The following is a 23,301-nucleotide window of genomic DNA, read 5'->3' as shown; positions in this document are numbered from 1 at the left end:
GCCGGGGGGAGGTCAATGGGGGGGGAAAAAGGAGACATATGTACTACTATTTGTAATACATTAAGAAATAAAATAAAATAAAATAAATAAATAAAATAATAAATAAATAAATAAAATAAAAAAAGAAGAAAAATAATCACTTATGCGATTTACAATACAGAACCTACTTCCAAATCACTCAAAACACTTTATATTTAAAATATTATAAAGCCTCCAAGTCTTTACCTTACTGAAATCTCTGACCAATTTGTCAAACAGAGAAAGTGCATATGTGATGGCTGCCAGTTTACTCCAGGTCAAGAAGACAGAAAGAAGAAAGTGTGAGCCCCTCAAGGACAGTGGCTTTTTTTACTGGAATAAAGCAAATAAAATAAAAAACAAAAATAAAGTATCCTATATAATAAAGAGGTAATATGAAAATTGACCCTCACGCCCTCATACAAGATGGCCACCCACATGTGGTCAAAGATGGCTGCCATAAGATGGCCAGCAGGGGAGAGTAGTTGGAGGCGAATGGGCCTGCAGAGGAGGAAGGGAAGTTGGGAGGGACCAGGCCTGCAGGGAAGGGCAGTTAGAGGTGACCGGGCCTGCAGGGGAGGGCAGTTAGTGGTGACCAGGCCTGCAGGAGAGGGCAGTTGGGGGCAACCAGGCCTGCAGGGGAGGGCAGTTAAAGGTGACCAGGCCAGCAGGGGAGGGCAGTTGGGGGCGACCAGGCCTGCAGGGGAGGGCAGTTGGGGGCGACCAGGCCTGCAGGGGAGGGCAGTTAGGGGTGACCAGGCCGGCAGGGCAGGGCAGTTAGGGGTGACCAGGCTGGCAGGGGAGGGCAGTTGGGGGCAATCAGGCTGGCAGGGGAGCAGTTAGGGGGGTGATCAAGCAGGCAGGCAGGTAGGCAAGCAGTTGGGAGCCAGCAGTCCCAGATTCTGAGAGGGATGTCCCAGATTGGAGAGGGTGCAGGCTGGGCTGAGGGACACCTGCCCCCTCCCCGTGCACGAATTTCGTGCACAGGGCCTCTAGTAAGAAAAAATATAGGTAAAAAATGATTAACTGTGATACATTTTGATTAGCTGCACATATCAACACACATAAGTCTATGAAAAATAATAGAGAGGAAAACTCAAGTCTCAGAAGAATGCAGGGAAGATGATGCTATTTACAGAGTTGAAGAGGATATGAAACCAATATATTAAGAATACATATATGGTGAAACTATAATAAAAAAAAAAAGTGATAAGTCCAAAATTCAAGGTACCGGTCACCACAGGATAATGGGAGAAGGCTATGTAGGATTAAGAAGAAATTCATGTAAGCTTCAAAGGTATAGGAAATATCCTATATCTTAGCCTCATTAATAGGCAAGTGGGTGTTTTTTTTACTGTTATGACAAACAGCCTTTTTATATACGGTGTCCCAAAAAAAATGTGAACACACTTTAAAAGCTGATAGCTCAATTATGAAAATGAAATATATTTTAATAAACACTGCCTTTATAATTATTCAAAGTGTGTGTGTACATTTTTTGGGATACCCTATATGTTTAACATTTTATAAAATAGTTTTCAAATAGGTCAAAGTATTAGTAACTTCAAAATGTTTGGTCTTAATTTTTTTCTTCAATTCATGTTGATGCCAGTGAGTATACTGACTGCATTGCTAGCCACAAATTTTTCTATCACACGTATGGCACATGGCACAAAACCAGTATCAACACCAAAGTTAAGCTCCTCCACCAGCTTTGTGTTCTCAAGCCCAGCAAAGGAGAAAAAGTAGATTTCAAACATGACACTGATTAAATGCAACACTGAGATGATAAGGCTGCTCACTGGCTTTGCAGTAAACAAATATATTTTAACTACAAATTTTTCTAAACTGACTTTCTGGAAGTTATTAGTTATTAATTTAATCAAACCTAGTTCCAAAATCTCCATTGAAATCTTTTAACAAAAGGTAAACTTCATAATGTAAAAATACTTCTTGTAAACTTGAAAATATTAACCATGACTAAAGGAAAATAATGCCTAAAATCATAAAACATAAGGACCTGATAAGACTGGATTTTCTAAGAAAAAAATCTTATACTTGATAGCTGCATCAAATTGAGAAAATGAAGATGCATTCTATAATTACTTTGCTCTATGCATAGAAGGGTATGGACTAAAATGCTTGATATCCATCATAATGATGTTAGTGTCTACCTTTTTATGTTTCCACCTCAACGTGTTTGATAACTTAAATGTAATTGCTGACTATGTCAAGATCCACTAAAAGCAATATTTGATCATTTGAAGAAGTTACTCTCTTCTCTAGTGTTGCAAAAATAAAGCAATTTTATCTTTTAGTGCACAAGTGTCACCAAGAATATTGAATAATCAATAAAACTTCAAGCAGAAGAACTTCATAATCTTCAAATCAACTCTTCTTAAAACAAGGTAAATAATCTGGTATATAAAGCAATGGGTTTTACATAATTCACTATCCAGATAATAAAAGGTTGATGTGACTCATAACAGGAAGTTGATGAATGGCTCTAGAAATATTGCCTATCATGGGGGAGGAGGGGGCGGAATGGGGGAGAGGATGGTGCCTCCTACCTTTTCCTTGATTGTTTGATTTACATAAATCCTGATGCAGCATTGGAGAGCCACCATTAATCAGTTCACTTGTTTCTTTTTCAACTTCTATCCACAGACATTAAAGAATTTCAACTCTAATTTTCTCAGTAATATCATAGGTTAAACAATGATCTCAAAAGATTATAAAAATTAGAACTCCTTGTCTCTTGGAACTTACTCACATATTGTATATATAAAAGAGAAAATAAGAAAAACTGACTTTGCCCTAGCCTGTTTTTCTCAGTGGTTAGAGCTTCAGCCCGGGAACTAAAGGGTTCCAGGTTCGATCCTGGTCAAAGACACGTACCTTGGTTGCAGACTTGATCGGCGCCCTGATTGGCGTGTGCAGGAGGCAACCAATGGATGTGTTTCTCTCACATCGATGTTTCTGTCTCTCCCTCTCCCTTCCACTCTGTCTAAAAATATCAATGGAAAAAATATCCTCGGGTGAGGATTAACAATAAAAACAAACAAACAAACAAACAATAACTATCAACAGATACATAATAACTGACAGCAAAGTCCAAAGGTTTGACCATAGGCATAATTTCAGTTATACATGTCCAGCTAAGTCATTCCTCTAATCAGAGCACTAGATACAGAAATGTTCTCAAGTATCTTCTCAATTTTCTGTCACCATAAAGTGCTATGATTTCAGGAAAAAATTATCCAATAAGATTTTCTATTCCTTTCTATTAAAAAGACTACTTAGTAGGAAATATCCACATCACTTGTAGATTCCTAATAATACTAGTGGACCAGTGCATGAAATTCGAGCACTGGGCAGGGGTTAGGGGAGTCCCTCAGCCCGGCCTGCACCCTCTCACAGTCTGGGAGCCCTCAGGAGATGTCCAACTGAAGGCTTAGGCCCGTTACCCAAAGGGAGTGAACCTAAGCCTTCAGTCAGACATCGTTAGTGCTGCCACGATGGCGAGAGAGGCTCCCGCCGCCACCACTGTGCTCACCAGCGTTGAGCCTGGCTTCTGGCACACTGACCATCAGGGGGTAGCTCCTGCATTGAGTGTCTGCCTCCTGGTGGTCAGTGCATGTGATAGTGACTAGTCATTCCACCGTTCGGTCAATTTGCATATTAGCCTTTTATTCTATAGGATATTCTAGAACTGGCCACTCTTAGGGAAATCCTATCTAAGAAAGAGGGAATATGCTAACTGACCCTCACGCCATCGCAAAGATGACAGCACCTATAGCCAATAAGGAGGGAATATGCTAATTGACTGTCCTGTCCTCAAAGATGGTGGCGCCCACAGCCAATAAGGAGGAAATATGCTAATTGACTGCCATGCCTTCAAATATGGCGGCACACACAGCCACAAGATGGCAGCGCCCAGTCCCCTCAGCCCCACCGGGGCAGCAGGCACACGACAAGGCCGGGCCCGCCTGCCTCCAGAGTCTCCCAGTGCCCTCAGCCACCCAGCCTCCCAGGGCCGGCCCGAGGCACAGGCAAGCCTCAGATGGCAGCTGCCCAGCCACCCAGGGTCGCCCGAGGCTCAGGTAACCAGGGCCGGCCGAGGCTTGTGCTGCCAGCAGTGGCAGCAGCAGAGGTGTGATGGGGGCGTCACCTTCCCCTGGTCACCGGCCCTGAGGGCTCCCAGACTGTGAGAGGGGGCAGGCCAGGCTGAGGGACCCCCCTCCAGTGCATGAATTTTCATGCACTGGGACTCTAGTATTTCTATAAGTGTTTGATGCGGGGGAGGGGAGTTCAAATGAAAGAGACATGTAGCATTATTTCCCAGTGTTTTTAGGTAAAAATCACAAAAATAATTGTATCTATTGTAATGTGCATGAATTTATACATAAAACCTTTTCAGTTGTTCTTTTGCTATCATATTCACCTACTCAAAAGATGAAGATGAACAAGAAAAGGTGAAGTCTACTTTTAATTATATTGAAAAGCCATGAATATCTCCAGTGCCCAGTGGATGCCAGATAAACTGAGAAATGAGTATTATGTCCCCAATCAACCCCAAAATATCCTCTTCCTAATTTATACTCCATAGGAACAGGGCCTGGATCAGCTTTACTATTTTCTCAAGTTCCACACCTAATATAGTACTAGAAAAATAGCTAGTGCTCAATAATTATTTGTTAAATGAATACATTTAACAGGTACAGAAAACATTAGAAGCTAGAGCTCTTTAGTATGACTATGTCTGTAAATAAATGCCTAATTCAACTTAGTTTCTATCATTAGGCAAGGTAAGACATAAGAAGGCTAAAATCAAACCTCATTGTTTCAATCCACAAATCTTTACCGAGCACCTTTCATGTGCTAAGCACGGTCTAATAAAGAGAGGTATAGATAAAATACGTAAAGTCCCTGGTCTCTTGCCCGCTATTAGTTTACAGTCTAGAAAACAGATTGGAAGTGGCAAAATATGAAAAAATAAAGTTGAAATATAGTAAAGATTGTTCACTGTTCACACTCCTTAGTTAAACCTCACTTTCATGACTTAGCAGTTATGTTTTAAATACTTAGCCCCTCTGTTTTAAATACTTGTACTGTACTGAAATACTGGAGTATGAAAAGTCAAGGACTTTTTCATACTGTAGCCTAACTACAGAAATGTCTTCAAAAAGTAGAATATCACAGAGATTCTTTTACGTATTAACAACCAATCATAGTTTGTCATTCTAGCCCTTGGAATATATATGTATATATACACACACACCCTCATCATGTACACACATGCAGGTACATTTTTATGAAGAAATAAGCATTGACATACAATAAAGTCAAAACCGATCTACTGCTCAGATATTTTATAACAACTTCTGCTTGAAAATGTTTAAGAATATGCTCAACTAAAAAGTCTAAGAATTGATTTAGAGACACCCCTATAGTAATGTTGCCAGATACAGTTAAATTTGCATTTCAGAAAATCAATTGTTTTAGTACAAGCATATCTAACATTCAGATTTTACTGGGAAATATTTGCTAAATCTGACACTAACCTAACACGGCCATTTCCAAAACTGGAAAAAAAAAAAAAATCCGTGGTACTTCTTGCTATATCAAACAAGAAGAGCCAATTCATATGCAATACCAAAATTCAGAATGAAACTCAATCACATTAGATTATTAGTTTCTAATCAACACTGTTCTCTCTTTTAAAAATAGCCTATGTTTTTAAAAATTCTAAGGGGAAAAAAGTGAGTTTTTTAAAAGTCAATGTATTACTCAGTAATAAATACAAAAGTACAATTGAGACTAAATTTCTTCACACATAGAAATATTATGCATTGAATTTTTACCTTAGGTAGTTATTGCGCTATACTGGCTACTAATTACAGAAGTATTAAGTAAAAATGACAGATTTATAACAACTGATTAATTTAGTAACATGCCCGATGATGATCAGATATAGAAATTACCTCACAGGATTACTAGTCAAAGAAACTCGAAGTGACTCCAGGCACGTTACAAGTCTCTCGTCTGCAGGCCCCATTTTCAATTCATGAATGAATTCCTGAGGTGAGATCTGCCGATTCCTCTTAAGACTTCCCTTTAAAATAAGTAAAAAAAAATTAATTCATATTGTGTAAAGATTAGCCATTAAAATAACAATTTCATTAGCCCCACCTTTCATATTAACGGCTGTACACAACTATTCAGAAAAGTATTACTTTGTGCGGATGATTTCTTTACCTGCGCCCATAAATCCATAAATTCATAATCCATGGTAGCCATAAAAGATAGTAACATAATATCAAAAGATTTGCAAATTAAAATAACTACTTTCCAAATCAAAAAATATGAAAAACAATAAAGTGCATATCATAGAAAACATATTAAAATATAGTAATATATTTTAGGCCCACTCAAATAACAAAACTAATATTAAGAATGACCCTATTAAAATGTATATCCCAAATAGCACAAAAAGCCTGAGATTTTATCCTACATACAAGCTAAGTTAGCCTGCCTGCTCCTGTTTCATGGATGCTGACAGAATACACAAGAATCCTGAGGGAGAGTCAAAAACTTTACTATGTATATATTTATTCCCAACCCACCCACTCCCACAGGAATGATGCAGAGTCCCCATAGGTGATGGATGCCTTCACATGCCATGGATTGCTTCACAGGGAAGAACACTGAGCTCTGGGGATTCACCATTTTTATAGCAAGCAGTAACAAGCCTGCTCATTATCCACAGACAAATATAACTTCACTTCTAAGGCTACCCACTGCAAATGCAACCCTGAGAAATGGCCTGGGTAAAGAGCATTCAAGCCTTCAGTTCCTGGCATAACCAGAAAAAATATACAGTGATACTCAGGGCCCATGACTGCCGGCCTCTCCCAATGATAAATATCTCTCATAAAGGATTTGTATTCAAAATATTTAACAAACCCCTATAAATCAATAGCAATAACACAAATAGTCCAATAACAAAAGAAGATATATGAATGGCCAATAATCACATGAAATGGTGTTCACGATCATTTATCAGGAGGGAAATGCAGACTAAAACAAGTAAAATAACACTATACATTCCCTAGACTGGTGAGGGTGTGAAGCACCTGGAGCCTCCTACATGACTGGTGGAGATATAACACAGTATTGCCACTCTGCAAAAGAATTTTAACAGTTTCTTTTAAAACTAAATATACACTGACTATAGGACTCAGCAATTGCACAACTAGGTGTTAAGTAGGAGGGGTAAATAAATATATCCATACAATGTTAGAACAGTTTTATGCATAATAGTCAAAGACTGGAAACAACCCAAGTATTCATTAACAAGTTTGGTCATATCCATACAATGAAATACTACACAACAAAATTTCACTACTGATAATGCAACAAAATAAATGAATCCAAAAAAAATAAGTTGAGTTAAAGAAGTCAAACAAACAAAAAAATGCATAGTATGGTTCCACCATTTATATAAAAGACCAAAACCAAACTGTCAATTTTTTCTGTAGGACCATTTTACGTTCTAAGTTCAATATATAGAAGCAGAGATTTTAATTTTTGGTGTGTTTGATTGGAGGATGGGGTTAAAGGTGGACATTTTAAGTGGGCAGCAAGTAGATTTTTCCAATAAACACTGAGAAAAACAGACTAAACTCACTGGCTAAAAGTACTTCTTTATTTCAGTTACATAAAGTTTTTCTAGCTTGAACAATTTATTAGGCAATAAATTGCCTAAAGGCCTCTGCATTGTCACCTGAGGTTCCTGCCTCTTACCAAGACCTCACCATCACAGCCCCATCCTTGCACAGGCCTACTCCTAGGTAGCAGTTAGATCTGAGTTGAGACTAACTTCTCAGGACAGGCTGTTTATGAGCCACATAAACTGAGCTACTCCCCCGCCCCCAATTGATTTCCTTGTTTCAAAAGGCTCACCACTCTGTATTAAAATAACTTTTGCATTTATTATTTAAAGGATATGTTGAATGCCTACCATGTGTCAGACCTTGTTTACATGATGTAGATACAGGGGTTAAAAAAAAGTCAAAGATGATTTCTAGGTTTTTAGTCTAAGCCAAAATATGGTGGCATCTACTTGAATGGGAAGATGAAAGAAGGAGAGTGATAGGGAATGTAGCTATTTAAGTTATGAGTTTGAGCCCTGGCTAGTATGGCAAGTGGTTAGAGCGTCAGCCCACACACCAAAGGGTCGTGGGTTCAATTCCCGGTCAAGGGCACGTACCTGGGTTGCGGGTTCGCTCCCAAACCCAGGGCACTAGTGTGAGGTAACCAGTCCATGTGTCTCTCTCACATCAATGTTTCTCTCTCCTCCTCCTCCTCCTCCTTCCTCCTTCCTCCTTCCTCCCTTCCTTCTACTCTCTCTGAGAAAAGCAATGGAAAAAAAAAAAATCCTCGTATGAGGATTAAAATTAGTTAATTAATTAAAGTTACCAGTTGAGCTAAGGACATTTTTGTAAGAAAATAACATTTGAGCAGAGACCCGAGTATGGAGGAGGGGACATGGTAAATCTGGGAGATGGATATTCCAAGCAAACACAAAGCCCTAAGGAATGGTATATTCAAAGGAGAGCAAGAAGACACATTTGAATACCAGTGAGCATAACAGAATTATAGATGACAAAGACAGACAAAACAGGAGACGGGATGGAAAAATTACAGTCTGAGTGCCAAGTGTTTTTGCATGACTCTTGAGCTAAGCACACTTTTTACATTTTAAGAAGCTTGTAAGGACACAACAGGAAGCACAGGAGAAAAGGGAGGGTGAAGACAAAGAAGCAGCAACTGAGGCTCTATGGATATACAAAGCCTAAAATGTTTATGATCTTGACCATTTTAGAAAAAGTTTGTAAGCCACTGATATGGTCTTACAAACCACAGTGAGTACTTTAGGCTTTATTCTGAGTGAGTGAAAAATTATTGGAGGGTACTGAGCAGAGAAAAGATCTAATAAGCTTTTTTTTTTTTTTTTAATTATTCTAAGTCCTGTGTGGCAACAGACATAAATGGCAAAACATGAAACAAGGAGGCCAATAAGAAGGCTAGCATATTGTTTGGTCACAAGTTGACAGTAGCCGGGTATAAGATGTCAGTGATGGAAGATAGGAGTTACTCAACATGAAGTTCGATCAGACATTTGCTGATAGTTTGGATGTGAGGTGTGAAAGAAAAAGAATTTAAAAATGATGCCAAAGCTTTTGGCCTCAACAAATAAATGAATGGTGTCACCATCTACTAATCACTGTGACCTTGTCAATATCACTTTGACTGGCAGCTGGATTGGAGATAAGCCTGATCAGAACTTTAAGGGGGAAAGCAAGAAAAAGAATGTACCACTCTTTGAAGAAATTTTCTGTAAAAAAGGAGCAAAAACTGGGGCAATAACTGTGGAGTGACTGGGGGAGGGGACTATACCATGTTTGTACGCTGATGGGAATGAATGACCAAGCAAAAGGGGAGAAATTGGTGATGTAGAAGGTAGTTATAGATGCAGAAAAGCAAACAAGTAAACAAAACAAAACAAAAAAAAACACTGAGTAGATGACAGAGAAAATGACCTACTATATAAGAGAAAAGATTGACCTTGCACAGTTGCAGGAAAAACATATCATTATAGGAAGAGCAACAACAGAATCAAAGGGAACAGACTCAGGTCGAGTGTTACATCTGGTGATTAGGAAGTGAGGTATGGCAGGTCTACTTCCTCAATTGTTCAGTGATAGAAGCAGTAATAAAATCAGCTAACAGTAAAAATGCAGACCTCAATTGTTCAGTGATAGAAGCAGTAATAAAATCAGCTAACAGTAAAAATGCAGACCTGGAGGTATGAGAAGATATGAAATCCTTTTCAGAAAATGACAAGGTCTGATATCTGTTAAGGTATGTATTAAGAGCATGTTGGTCAGCTGTGGTCATTCGGGAGCCACCAGTCAGTGTGGCTACATGCTTCCTCCTAAATGCAGGCTGTGCTGAGGTGCAAATGGAAAGGAGATGGGAAGTTTAACCAAGGGCAGAGTTTATATAAAGAGACAAGTAAACTGAAGGTTTATACATGAAAACAAAGGACTGTGTGCCTAAGGTCCATAAGGAGAGAAGTAAAAGCATGGTGAGGGTGAGGAGACACTAAATATATTAAAAAAAAAAAAAAAAAAAAAAAAAGGTAGAGTCATGTGTTTCTGAAGAAGTAAACTCCCCGGTCACTGGTGGGAATGAGGTGGAAGTTCTTGGGGCACAGCTGAAAGAAGCATTTTCAGAAGCTCCTATGGGGAGATGATATGTGGAAGATTTTATTGGTGTAAAGTTACATTTCTCGTCTCCAATGTCCCACTTCCTCCAAGCCAGTCCTGAAAGGGGGGCAGCTGGGAGTTCAGCAGAGCCAGAAACAAGGCCAATGTCCAGAGCTTCCGTCTCATGTTGTAGCTGGGTACAGTTCAGCATTCAGGCCAGTTTAAAGTCTATTTGTCCGTGTGTGGAGTCCAACAGGCCGTGCACCATGTGGCGCAGGGGAGCGTGCCCCTGCAACAGGAATCACAGGTGCACAGTGCCCTGGAGCCAAGAGACAGCAACCTTCCTTTGTTTGGAAGTTTATATATTCAGGTTTATATATTCAAGTTTGCAGTGGCCATGCCCAATTACCTGTTTCCAGGTGTGACTGCCAGGCAAGCATTTTCCCATGTCACTCAGACCTTACTGGACATGCATCTAAAATGCCTTATTACGTCCCTTCCCCTATCAATCATGGGAGAACAGACCTGGGAATGTTAAAAGCAGCTTTTTCGCACAGCTGTGTAAATGGCATACCTATATTATTTGTAACAACCAGGTTATTACACCAGCATCAAATGAATTAGCAGTTCTAAAATGGTTATAGAATTCTTAACGTGGGAGTACTAAGTAAGTAGGAAAGGACTTTTGTATTTTACTATCCAAGATAAGGGGTGGTTGAGATTGGGTGGAAAAACAAAAATCACTGGGGGTGATAAAGTGAAGGAAATAAGCTTACGGCAGTGGTAGTGGCAGGAAGAAAAGCAATGAGCTGGGGAGCCACATCTCCTAGGAGTAAGAAGCCTGTCAGCAGACGCCAGCACCTCTGTATGTGAGGCCTTCCTCTCCACTACAATGCACCTCCTAGGGCATGTCTGCCTCTGCCTAACTCATTACTGTAAAATGCCTGACATTCAATGAATGAATGAGGTTATAATAAAATGAAAAGTATACAAAGACTGAGTATTAAAACAAGAAACAAAGTTTAAAAAACAATTCAGAAAAAAACAAATGCTTAATCAGAAGAAAATATTTCAAATTAAAGACATAGAAAACAGACCAAATAATTGGAAAATTTGTTCTCAGCACAACCCCCACCACCACCACCACCACCTTTTATTATATTACTATCAAAATACAGGTATAAAAGAAAGGAAATTGAGAAAGAAAATATTATGTTACATGAAATATTCCTTTTAAGCACATCTCTTCTTATGTTTCTTTCATTTTACATAACTTCAAAGGAAGTGGGAAGTAGGAGGAGAGAAGGGAAGGAAGCTCATATCTACAAGTCCATTAGCCATGAACATGAAAATGTTTAGAAAGGTTTATCACCTGTGATATCAAACACATCACTGAGATAAGGATGTCTGCCTGACATCATGAAAATTAGAAGGGTATTTATCCAACATAATTTTTAAATCTTTTTTAATCCCTTAGTAAACTTTATTCTAAAACATTGAATGCAGAACCAAAAGTACATACATTATTCTTGTCAGAATCTTCATTAAATATATTCTAAGGTATAAAACATAACACTCACTTTATTACTTATTTCCCTTACATTTCTATTTCTCTAAAACCAAACATTACTTCAGAGAAGGTAATAGTTACCATTTCCTTTGACCCTTCTTGGAGCAAATTCTTCGGTCCCTGCCTCAATGCCTTGGATGTCATCTCAGTTCAGGTGTAAGAATTATTCGGTGTATGTATCTTCACTGTTTTATCGTATTTATTTGTTTGCAGAGTAATACCAAATACCATTGTATGACAAATTAATAATATACCATACCTCAGGTTACCAGTGGAAAATACTGAAGAACTGACTTTCTTATTTTTAATAATTAAATTTCTATACAACCATGGAGAATCCACAATTAAATGATAACATGATCTTTAAAATAATGTAAGTAGAAAGCTAAACCTAAAAAGTCTGCATTCTCTGCAGACACTGACACAGCATAATGTCAGTGTGGGTCAAGACAGGGATCTTTCAGTCCCTAATCAAGTATCAAACACATGGCAGCTGCTTTAGGCAAAAGTATGCCTAGATTATTTGACACAGCACAGAAATCAGAAATTATATTCTTAAGCATTAATCAAATCACTATAAAGTATTATTCCATACATTAAATCAAATTTTGTTTCTCCTGAAAAGCCTATACCACAATTTACCATCAACATCCTCAACTGCAGGCAAAAGTATAGTCTTTTAATCACACTTTAAAACTGCTGATTTTCCATCAATATATCAATATGACAATTAAATAATTAAAGGAAAAAGTGCTGATTTTCTTTATGAATTTAACATAAAGACCCAAACTATATAGCTTCTAGAGATGTAAAGTTTTAAATATTGGGGGATTGGAAGAACAGGTTGAAACTACAAGTAATTTTTGTATGAAGTTAATTATTAGACTCAAGATCCTTCTCCATAACATTCACTTTGTAATTTTTAGCTCATCAACTGCAGAAAACAAAGATTCCATCAACATAAAGCCAAAATAGTCAAGAAGCCTAAGTTCTCAGAATTATGAGAGAGTGTGTGTACTCCACCATGGGTGTATGTGTCTCCCTCTATGTCTATAGGTTTTAATTTATGTCAGTAACCATAAATGAACTATCTTAGTTTCTTTATAGTATTATAATTCCTAAATTCTTGGTACCTATTATTTAGGTGATGAGACTTGTTAAGATGAATAAGATGATACAAAATGTAGAGACTATTTAAAGATATAGTTTGCATTGATAATGACAATATTCTAAGAAGACAGCAGAGTCAGCACTGTACAAAAAGAGTAAGCACAGTTGCTGCCAATGGAGTAATTATAATCTAAATTACTATCATGTATATTGCTATTAAAATGCATTGCAACAATTTCCTTACATTTTTCAAATGATTTCTAGCATCTCCAGTGTCACTGATCAACAGAAACACTAAGCTGTCATTGCAATACGAATTATTTCTTTATTTCTTTTCAGAACATTTACAACCCTAACAGATCTCCATTGCTAATAAAATTTGTTATTCAGAGATGATATTATGCAAACTCATACTAGGAGCTATGAGTGATGTGAAGTGCTGTAGAAACAAAGTTTAGCAAAGAGTTCCCTTAAAGAGTTACTCATAATTTTTTTTCATAAACATTTAATGAGCACCATTATGTAGCAAGAACTCTGGCTGTAATTTTGGAGGCTGCTTTTAAAGTACATTAAAAGTAACATATGTTAAAGTTTAGAATTACCAAGTACATTATTACAAAGAAATATGATATAAAAAATATGCTGTTCTTCTTTCAGTTCCTAAAATGTATCTAAAGGAATAAAAAACGACTGATGGAACACTAGTTTAGACACTTAGAAATTAACTTAAAATAACAAAAGAAATTTCTACACTTGGGCTTTTCCACGACATTCACAACATACTACCAACTCACATTAACTTCCCTTCTGGTCACAGGAAAGCTTTCTTGCTTTGGCTCACTGCCTTCAATAACACACTTGAATATTTACACTATTTTATGTATTTAAGAAGGGTTGCTTCAACTGCTGAATGCAATATCCTGGTGTTATAAAACTTCTACCTGCTTATCATAACCAGAACTGAGGTGTTATTTTAGCTTTCAAGTCTTAAAAGTGAGATATCATAATAGTTAACAGACAACTGCTTCTACCCAAAGCCAGAGACTAGCAGCTGAATAAACAATGGTGAGCCACACGCTTGAGCACATTGCATGAACTGTAGCACGCAGTTTTAAGAATGAGGTTATCTCTGAACTAATATAGCATGGTTTTTAGAATATATTTTGGAGTGAAAACATCACAAAAGAATACATATAGTATATTACTTTGTGTTTATGAAAGAAAAATGATAAAATACAATTTTTTTATTTGTGCAAAATGATGGAGAAAGAAATATGATGATACAAAATGTGAAACTAATGAGACTGCATACCTTTCAAGGGGTGGATGGGAACATGGTGAAGATGAGAGAGTAGAACAAGAAATTAGGGTGACAATTCTCTGAATATACCCTTTGTGAAGTTTTTGGTGGTGTTTTTGTTTGTAGGTTTCTTTTTTATAGGGAGAGAAAGAGAGAGAAGGAGGGAGGGAGGGAGGGAGATCCGTTGCATCAGGTACATGCCCTGACTAGGAATTGAACTCACGACCCTTCAGTGCACGGGACAACACTCTAATCACTGAAATACATGGGCCAGGGCTTTTTGTGTAGTTTTGACTTTTGGAACTAGGTATTTCATATAATCAAAAAGAAAATTACAAAATCAAGAAGGATGGGGAAAAAAATCCTAAAATGAAATAAATCCAAGTCAAATAAACCTAACTGTATTTCAAATGTGTAACAATGTCAGAAATAAACCAGAATATGAAAATTAAAGATATCAGAAAAAACTTATGGTTTGGGGAGGAAAAGGGGGTGGCTATTCTGAGAGATAGAAGATATGGATAGATAGCTAAAGACATAAAAAAGCCCTGGCCAGTTGACTCAACTGGTTAGAGCAGTGGTCGGCAAACTCATTAGTCAACAGAGCCAAATATCAACAGTACAACGATTGAAATTTCTTTTGAGAGCCAAATTTTTTAAACTTAAACTTCTTCTAATGCCACTTCTTCAAAATAGACTCACCCAGGCCGTGGTATTTCGTGTAAAAGCCACACTCAAGGGGCCAAAGAGCCACATGTGGCTCGCGAGCCGCAGATTGCTGATCACTGGGTTAGAGCACCCTCCCCATACACCAAGGTTGCAGATTCAATCCCCAGTCAGGGCACATATAAGAATCAACCAATTAATGCATAAATAAGTGTTACAACAAACTGATATTTGTTTCTTTTTCTTTATCTCTCCCTAAAAAAATTTTTAAAGAAAAAGAAATACATACTTTTTAAAAAATAAAATGTGCTTCTTAGCATCCAATGGAATGTCTCTAAAAATAAAACTGAAATAAAAAATAGACAAAAACACTAGATATAAGATGGGTGAGTATATATACATATGTATTTTCTATATATTAATATACACGTTTTATATATGCACATGTATGTCCACATATATACAATATTCAAATGTAATACATGTTTATATGTACAATATATATACACACATATCTATACTAATAAAAGGCCTGTGGCCGTGACGCCGTAACAACCAAAGACTGGTCACCAGGAGGCTGTGTGCATGGCGAGGCGCACACGGGTGGGCAGGGACCTGACTCTGCGTCCCATGTCCCGCCTGGTGCTGCGGGAGTCAGTCTGGGTCCCACCAGCGCAGCAGGTCTGGGCGGGGGGGGGGGGGGAGGGGGGGGGAGAATACACACATATATCCTAAATTCCCATAATCTAGCAACCAGATATTGGTTTCTAAAAAGCAGTCCCCACTCAAAGGGACTTTCCTTGGAGAAAGGGCTGATTCCATGGCTGGGGTTAGGACAGCACACGATGATCCTGGGAAATCCTATACAACATAGTAAGGACGTGCTCAAAGCATAATAGGATATGCAATATGCCCAAGAACAAAGGAACCAGTTTGAGGGGTTTCTATTGGCCAAACCTACCAGGGTTCAGGAGGGTGGGATGGAGTGACTGATTAAAGGACACAGCTTTTCCTTTAGTGGTAATGAAAATGTTCTGGAACTAGATGTTGGGAAGATAAATGCCAATGAATTGTACACAATAAATGGTTAATATGATGGATTTTATATTATGTAAATTTTACCATAATAAAAATGTTTTAAAACCCATTTATAAGACAGAAAATAATTAATTTGTAGTGCTAGAAGGCAGGACAGGAGTTATATTGAGGAAGAGAAACTGTCATGATGGGGACATTCAAGCTTGCTGGCACAGCCCTATTTCTCCAGCTGGGTACCGATTAAATGGGTGTGTTCATTCCGTAATAGTTTATTTAGTGCTATATTAAAGATTTTTCAACTTTATAAATTTAAGTTAAAATATTTAAAAACTGTCAAATGCACTAATGTTTTATGCTTTATACTATTTCTGAGGTTAGACAAGTTCATTCAACTTGAATTTCTTTTAAATCTTTAAGTTAGGTTTTAAAACATGCCATTTAAAAAATTTTATACAGGATAACATTATATATTTCCTTGCTAAAAAAAAATGAAATCAAAAGGGGAAAATTATACTGTGTCAAATAATGCCATTTGTTTTATTTAGCATCTTCAGTATAACTTTTAAAATGTTAGTTCCAGCCCTGGCCAGTTTTCTCAGTGATTAGAGCGACAGCCTGCAGACCAAAGGGTCACGGGTTTAATTCCCAGTCAAGGGCATGCCCCTGGGTTACAGGTTTCCCCGACCCCAGTTGGGGCACATGCAGAAAGCAATCAACTGATGTCTCTCTCATATTGATGTTCTCTCTCTCCCTCCTTCCCTCCCTTCCATCCTCTCTAAAAAGCAATGGAGTATTGAGAGGAGATATAGAGAAATAAAATTGATCATAAACTGATAATTTGTTGAAGAGATGGATACATGGGAGGTCAATATATTATTTGCCTATTTCTTTATTTGATGAACATTTTTCTTAAAATGTTTATTTAAAGACTAAGTTTCCTACATCCCTATCTATGCCTGCTAGATTTTGCTTTCCCAAAGTTTGTTTTTGTGTGTGTTTTTTAATATAAGCATAATTTCATGGACACAGACAATAGTGTGATGAAGGCCTGGCTGAGGCAGGTGCAGGGTGGAGGGGGAGGTCAAAGGGAATAAAACAAAGAAGAGATATTAAAAAAAATAAAAAGCAATGAGGAAAAAATATCCTTAGGTAAAGATTTAAAACGTTTAGTTCCATTTAAACAACAAATTACACTTTAAAGCTAAAATAAAATAAAACAAAAAACCAGCCCAAAGAGTTTGTGGGGGGGGGGGGGGGGGGGCGCTGATTAACTAAACATGTATCTTCTAATTTGTCAGCTTCTCTTTGATGATTCAATGAAAAATAAAGATTTATTTGGCAGATCTGAACAGGCGGGAAAAAAATGTTCTGATGCTTTTAGTCACTGGTTCACTATCTTCTTTATTGTGTTGATTCTGTTTATATAAAAAGAAAAACCACAATAAAATTTCATTGGACATTCAGCAAAAATGGAGAAAAGAGGAGAAAAAGAAAAGTGGGCTGGGGTCTCAGGGATGGGGGTCAGTAAGAAAACACCAGATGTTCCAGTCTTTAAAACTAGGCAATTTGTTCTTCAACCCCTCCAGGTAATTGCAAAATTATTTGCCTCCACAATTCTAAGTAGTACTTTCAAGTGTCACTGTTGCATTTACAGTGTAAGCCTATCTGCACTTTCCGCTTCTTTCTTTTTCTTGATTTATGGAAGAAAACTACTTAAGGTGCATCTTTGTATACACATGTTAAGCTACAAATCTAATCTGTTTATGTTAATAAAAAGCTCAAAAATATAAAACAGTAAAAAGAAAACAATATACTTCAGATTATTCTTCATATAAATAACGTTAACAGCTAAATATGGGTCAAAAAATAAATAGGAGAATGGGAACTAAGGAGAAAATAAACCAATGGGACTACATCAAAATAAAAAGCTTCTGCACAGCAAAAGAAACCATCAACAAAACAACAAGAAAGCCCACTGAATGGGAGAACATATTTACCAATGTTATATCCAACAAGGAGTTAATCTCCAAAATGTATAGGGAACTCACACAACTTAACAAATGGAAGATAAACAAACCAATCAAAAAATGGGCAAAGGACCTAAATAGACACTTTTCGAAAAAGGACAAACAGAAGGCCAAGAGACATATGAAAACATGCTCAAAGTCACTAATTATCAGACAGATGCAAATCAAACCGACAATGAGGTACCATCTCACACCTGTCAGAATGGCTATCATCAACAAATGACAAGTGCTAGAGAGATGCGGAGAAAAAGGAACCCTCATGCACTGCTGGTGGAAGTGCAGACTGGTTCAGCCACTGTGGAAAACAGTATGGCGTTTTCTTAAAAAATGACAAATGGAACTCCCATTTGACCCAGTAATCCCATTTCTAGGAGTATATCCCAAGAAACCAGAAACACCAATCAGAAAGGACATTTGCACCCCTATGTTCATAGTAGCACAGTTTATGATAGCTAAGATTTGGAAACAGCCTAGGTGCCCATCAGCAGATGAGTGGATTAAAAAACAATGGTACATCTATACAATGGAATACTATGCCACTGTAAAAAAGAAAGAACTCTTACCATTCACATCAGCATGGATGGACCTGGAGAGCATTATGCTAAACAAAATAAGCCAGTCGGAGAAAGATAAATATCACATGATCTCACTCATTTGTGGGATATAATAAACAACATAAACTGATGAACAAAAATAGACCCAGAGACACAGAAGCATCGAACAGACCGTCAAACCTCAGAGGGAAGGCGGGGGGGCGTGTAAGAGATCAACCAAAGGACTTGTATGCATACATATAAGCAAAACCTATGGACACAGACAGTCAGGGGATTATGGCATGTGCTGAGGGGTGGGAGTGGCCGGGGAGAGGTCAATGGCGGGGAAAGGAGACAAATGTAATACTTTAAACAATAAAGAATTTAAATTTTTAAAAAAGAATATTAAGTATATCTGGGGGGGGGGGGGAATAAAAAGGCAACCAGTCAATGTTTCTTCAAGTCATGTTTCTCTCTCTCTCTAAAATATAAATAAATAAAATCAACAAACATATTCTCAGATGAGGATTTAAACACACACACACACACACACACACACACACACACACACACGCACGCACGCACGAGAGAAAATTCTGCCCAGGAGGTACTCACCATCAGGTGGGAAAGACCATCTAAACAGTTACAAGATGGAGGATCCTAGATATAAATTCATTCTTAGCGAGCAGATTGAGGATGTCCCATCTGTCGCCAAGGTAATCAGGGAAAGCTTCCTTGATTCAAGAAGCAGGTCTTACAGGATGGGGAGTGGGAAATAAATAACAGAGAGAGGTGAAAGAGCTAGTATATTTTAGGAACTACGTGACTACATTACAGGTAGTGTAGTGAGTGTGGAGAAGAGAAAACACAAAATACACAGAAACAGAACGTGGAAGGCTCCTGCCTCATACCAAGGGAAGTAAAGTTTAACCCACAGATAACAGAAAGTCACTTCAGAATTGGAAATAAAGTAAAAGAATTGGCAACAGTAAGACAGGAACATGAGCCTCTGAGGCAGCTTGTAAGGTTAGAGACAAGGCCAGTCCAGGTGAACTTGTAAGAAAGAATTCATCTTCTCAGTTCTATTATAACCTTGAAAAAAGAAAAAGAACAGAGAAGAAACAGCTGGGAAGAGTTACTAGCGTTGATCACAAAAGTGTGTTGAAGGAAACCCCTGACATGTCCTATCTCCAATGCACTTAAGAGACTAAATACGGGACAATCATTTCTCCTGTTAACAGACACAAAGGAGTCTCGTTCTTAGCATCCCATTCTTCTCATAATATTCAATATTCAATTTTTCCCCCCAAACCTACCTTTTCAACCTCATATCCCACTGTTCTCTTTCATGGCAACTTCACTACAGAAAAATGAACAACTTCCCAACCACTCACACACATCATGGTTTTCCCACCTACATACATCTTTGCTGGTATGATTCCTACAGTCTTCTATACATCCACATCCCTACTTCCAAATGTTTAAATTCTACCTGTCCTACATTCTTACTCAATGCCACCTTCCCATTGAAACCTTTTCTAATCACTTCAGCAGGAGATAATTCTGACCTCCAAATTACCACTTTATGTTTATTTCTCCTATGGTACTTCAATTATTTCTACCTGGCTTCATTAACATATTTCTACCTTTTATGATTCCTACCATAATAAAAACTGCTTGGCAATAGAATATTTGGCTCATCTTTATATGCATTCCAAAAAACAGGAACTCAAACCATTTAAGAAATCTAACAAATCCTATCTTAATCAAAACCACATTAGGGCAGTTGGTTAAAACAATCTAGTTACACTCATTCTTTCAAGAGTATATGAGCATCTATTACATGCAGCAAGTGTTCCACATGTTAAAAATGAGTGAAATGAACTAAACTAGCAAAAATCCTTATTAAGTTTTAGCAATTCGGTTTTGGGATGTTTACCAGTTTGGGAGGTCATTCTTTCCTTTCCAAAGTAGCATCAGTACTATTACTCCTTAGACAGTGATTCAATATATTTCAATTACCTCCTAAACCTTTCCTCCAAATATCTACCAAGCACTGCCCCTCATGAACTACATGGATAAATAAGGATATCTGTCCTGGTAGAAAAGATGAGCACATCAGATTCTCAAGCTCTGTGCTGAGGAAGAATCTGGACAAATAGTAAAAAATAACTAATACAAAAATAATACAAATTATTTGAGTTCCCAGGCCTGGTCTTACTAGTATATATTGATTGGTTGTCTCTTCTATTAAAATGTAGGCTACATGAGAGTAGGAACATGGTCAGCTTTTTTCATTACAATATCAATATTTCCTAGAACAATGCCTGGTACATAGCAATATTTATTTATTTTTAAATGAAAGCATGGATGAATGGATGAATGAATGAATGAATGAATGAGATTAAATATTTCTAGGAGTCTAACACACATAGTGCTATTATAATGACTCAGAGTAAAGATCATGACTTGAAGACCTGGCCTGTGTCAATCCATCAACATATTTTCATCTCTGGATTTGATTGTAAAAACAATTGTCATAAATTCCCAGGGTTGTTTATAAACAGACAATATTCCCAGCCTGCCATTCCCTAAAAATCATTATTAAATAGCAAAATAAAATATAACACTTTTAATAAAACATCTGCCTTTATAAATGGACCAAGAACATTCAAGTAGATAGTATAAATTTACAGGAATATAATTTTAAATGCAACTTTCATGCATTGATATGTATCATAAGCAATAAGCCATTTAATAAGCATCATTAGTAAAGGTTTCTCCTTGAAGCACTACCACCCTGAAATCTAATAATGGAAATGGAGTAATTCACACTTGAATTTTTTAATAAGAATGCATAACAAAAATAAAATTTTACATACAAGAAAAACAAATATCTTGTGTTATGTTATACAACTAATTCCAGATGAATTAAATCAATTAATTTCTGAAATATATACATTATTTTCCATTTTTACAGTCCATATCACAGGTTATGATTCATAATTAAATACAATGGCGTTGCTGGTAAGTGTTTAAAAACCAGCAAAAAAACCTCTCAGGAAAACAACTTATTGGTAGTGTTTGCCAATCAAACACCCCCAGATGGTTGATTACAAATGCAATGTTACTGAACATGACAAAGAAGCTGGCTCTAGAACACCACTGAAAAATACATTGTGCTAGACTAATTGGTGTTTGCTATAGACCGTATTTATAAATCTTTGATTTATTCATCAATAACTTATTGTGCATATGCTACATCCCAGGTTGCGATGGAGACATAATAAAAATTACACAATCCCTGCCTTTGGTGACATTAGAGTTCTTGTGAAATTAGAATGGCACAATGTCCTAAGAATTTCAAATTGCTTAAAAATCTTAGAAAAGTGACATGTCTTTCATTTTTCAGTTGGCATTAGTTTATATTCATTTTAGATTGTTCAACCATCAATCTTACTTCATCCCATCTCAATACAGGGGTATGCAAAGTAGGTTTACAGTTGTGAAAACACAACACAGACTTTATTCTTATATTATAATTTATTGGTTTTATTTTTATTAACCTACTTTGCCCACCCCTGTATTAAGTAACAAGTTAACCTAAACATAACAAAGTGACAATGAATTAAAGAGCAATACGCTTATTACATGTATATAATCAATATTCTAAACAAATTAAAAAATTATTTTCTTGCTAAAAGTCTGATTCTTTTAATTTACATCTTCCAATACATTTACTCAACTGATATTTATCAAATGCAAACTAGATGCATATATATATATACACATACATACATATATATACATACATCTATATATATACATACATACATATATATATGTATGTATGTATGTATACACACACATATACATACCAGTAGGCCTGCACACGAATCCGTGCGCCAGTAGCTCTCTGCCGCCCTCCTGTAGCTCCCCCTGCACCCCCGGCCCCTCCCTCCCCCATAGCTTGCTGACCTGTCCCCTCCTGTAGCTTTTCACCACTCACTTGTAGTTCGCTGCCACACCCTCCTGCAGATCCGTTATGGTCGTTATTCGGTTGGTTGTTACGCCTCAAGGCATAATGGATAATTAGCATATTCCTCTTATTATATAGGATGGCCTAATATGTATATGCATCCATATGTATATGCATCCTAATATGTATATTACATATATGGTAAATAGGCATATACAGAAAATAGGCATATGCATCTCTTTATTCAACCAACATTTATTAAATGCCAAATAAATATAATCAGATAGCAGACCCCTTGCTAAGGTACAAAGTGATTAAGATGTCATTACCTCAAGAGTATTTCCTTTATAGTAAATCTATTTACCATCTTCAATTTATGCCCAAAGGTTAGGGCAGTGATCGGCAAACTGCGGCTCTCGAGCCACATGCGGCTCTTTGGCCCCTTGAGTGTGGCTCTTCCACAAAATACCACGGCCTGGGCGAGTGTATTTTGAAAAAGTGGCGTTAGAAGAAGTTTAAGTTTAAAAAATTTGGCTCTCAAAAGAAATTTCGATCGTTATACTATTGACATTTGGCTCTGTTGACTAATGAGTTTGCCGACCACTGGGTTAGGGCCTTCAAATATTTCTCAACTTCTTCAGTTTGGCAGTGGGATTTAAAATATGGTTTTCTGAAATCCTTTAGTAATGATTTCCATATAACTAAACCTGTATTGTCCTTTTGATATGGTTCTCTTAGTTTTTAAAAACTCTTTAGTCATTTGCATGTAAGTATGCATATAGATAT

General features: G+C 37.2%; 1 protein-coding gene across 3 annotated transcripts in view; it reads right to left on the bottom strand.

Moving 5' to 3' along the window:
• The window catches only part of DIAPH3 (diaphanous related formin 3), a 551,015-nt gene that overhangs the window by 421,250 nt on the left and 106,464 nt on the right, over window positions 1-23,301 (bottom strand). For all 3 annotated transcript variants that reach the window (XM_079778831.1, XM_079778832.1, XM_079778833.1), the window contains one exon: window positions 6,003-6,133. In XM_079778831.1, the coding sequence (XP_079634957.1) occupies window positions 6,003-6,133 (131 nt within the window). The remainder of the gene's footprint in view (window positions 1-6,002; window positions 6,134-23,301) is intronic.

Source organism: Cnephaeus nilssonii, assembly GCF_951640355.1.
Source record: "Cnephaeus nilssonii genome assembly, chromosome: 8".
NCBI classification, from domain to species: domain Eukaryota; kingdom Metazoa; phylum Chordata; class Mammalia; order Chiroptera; family Vespertilionidae; genus Cnephaeus; species Cnephaeus nilssonii.
This window is presented reverse-complemented; position numbering and strand designations above follow the sequence as displayed.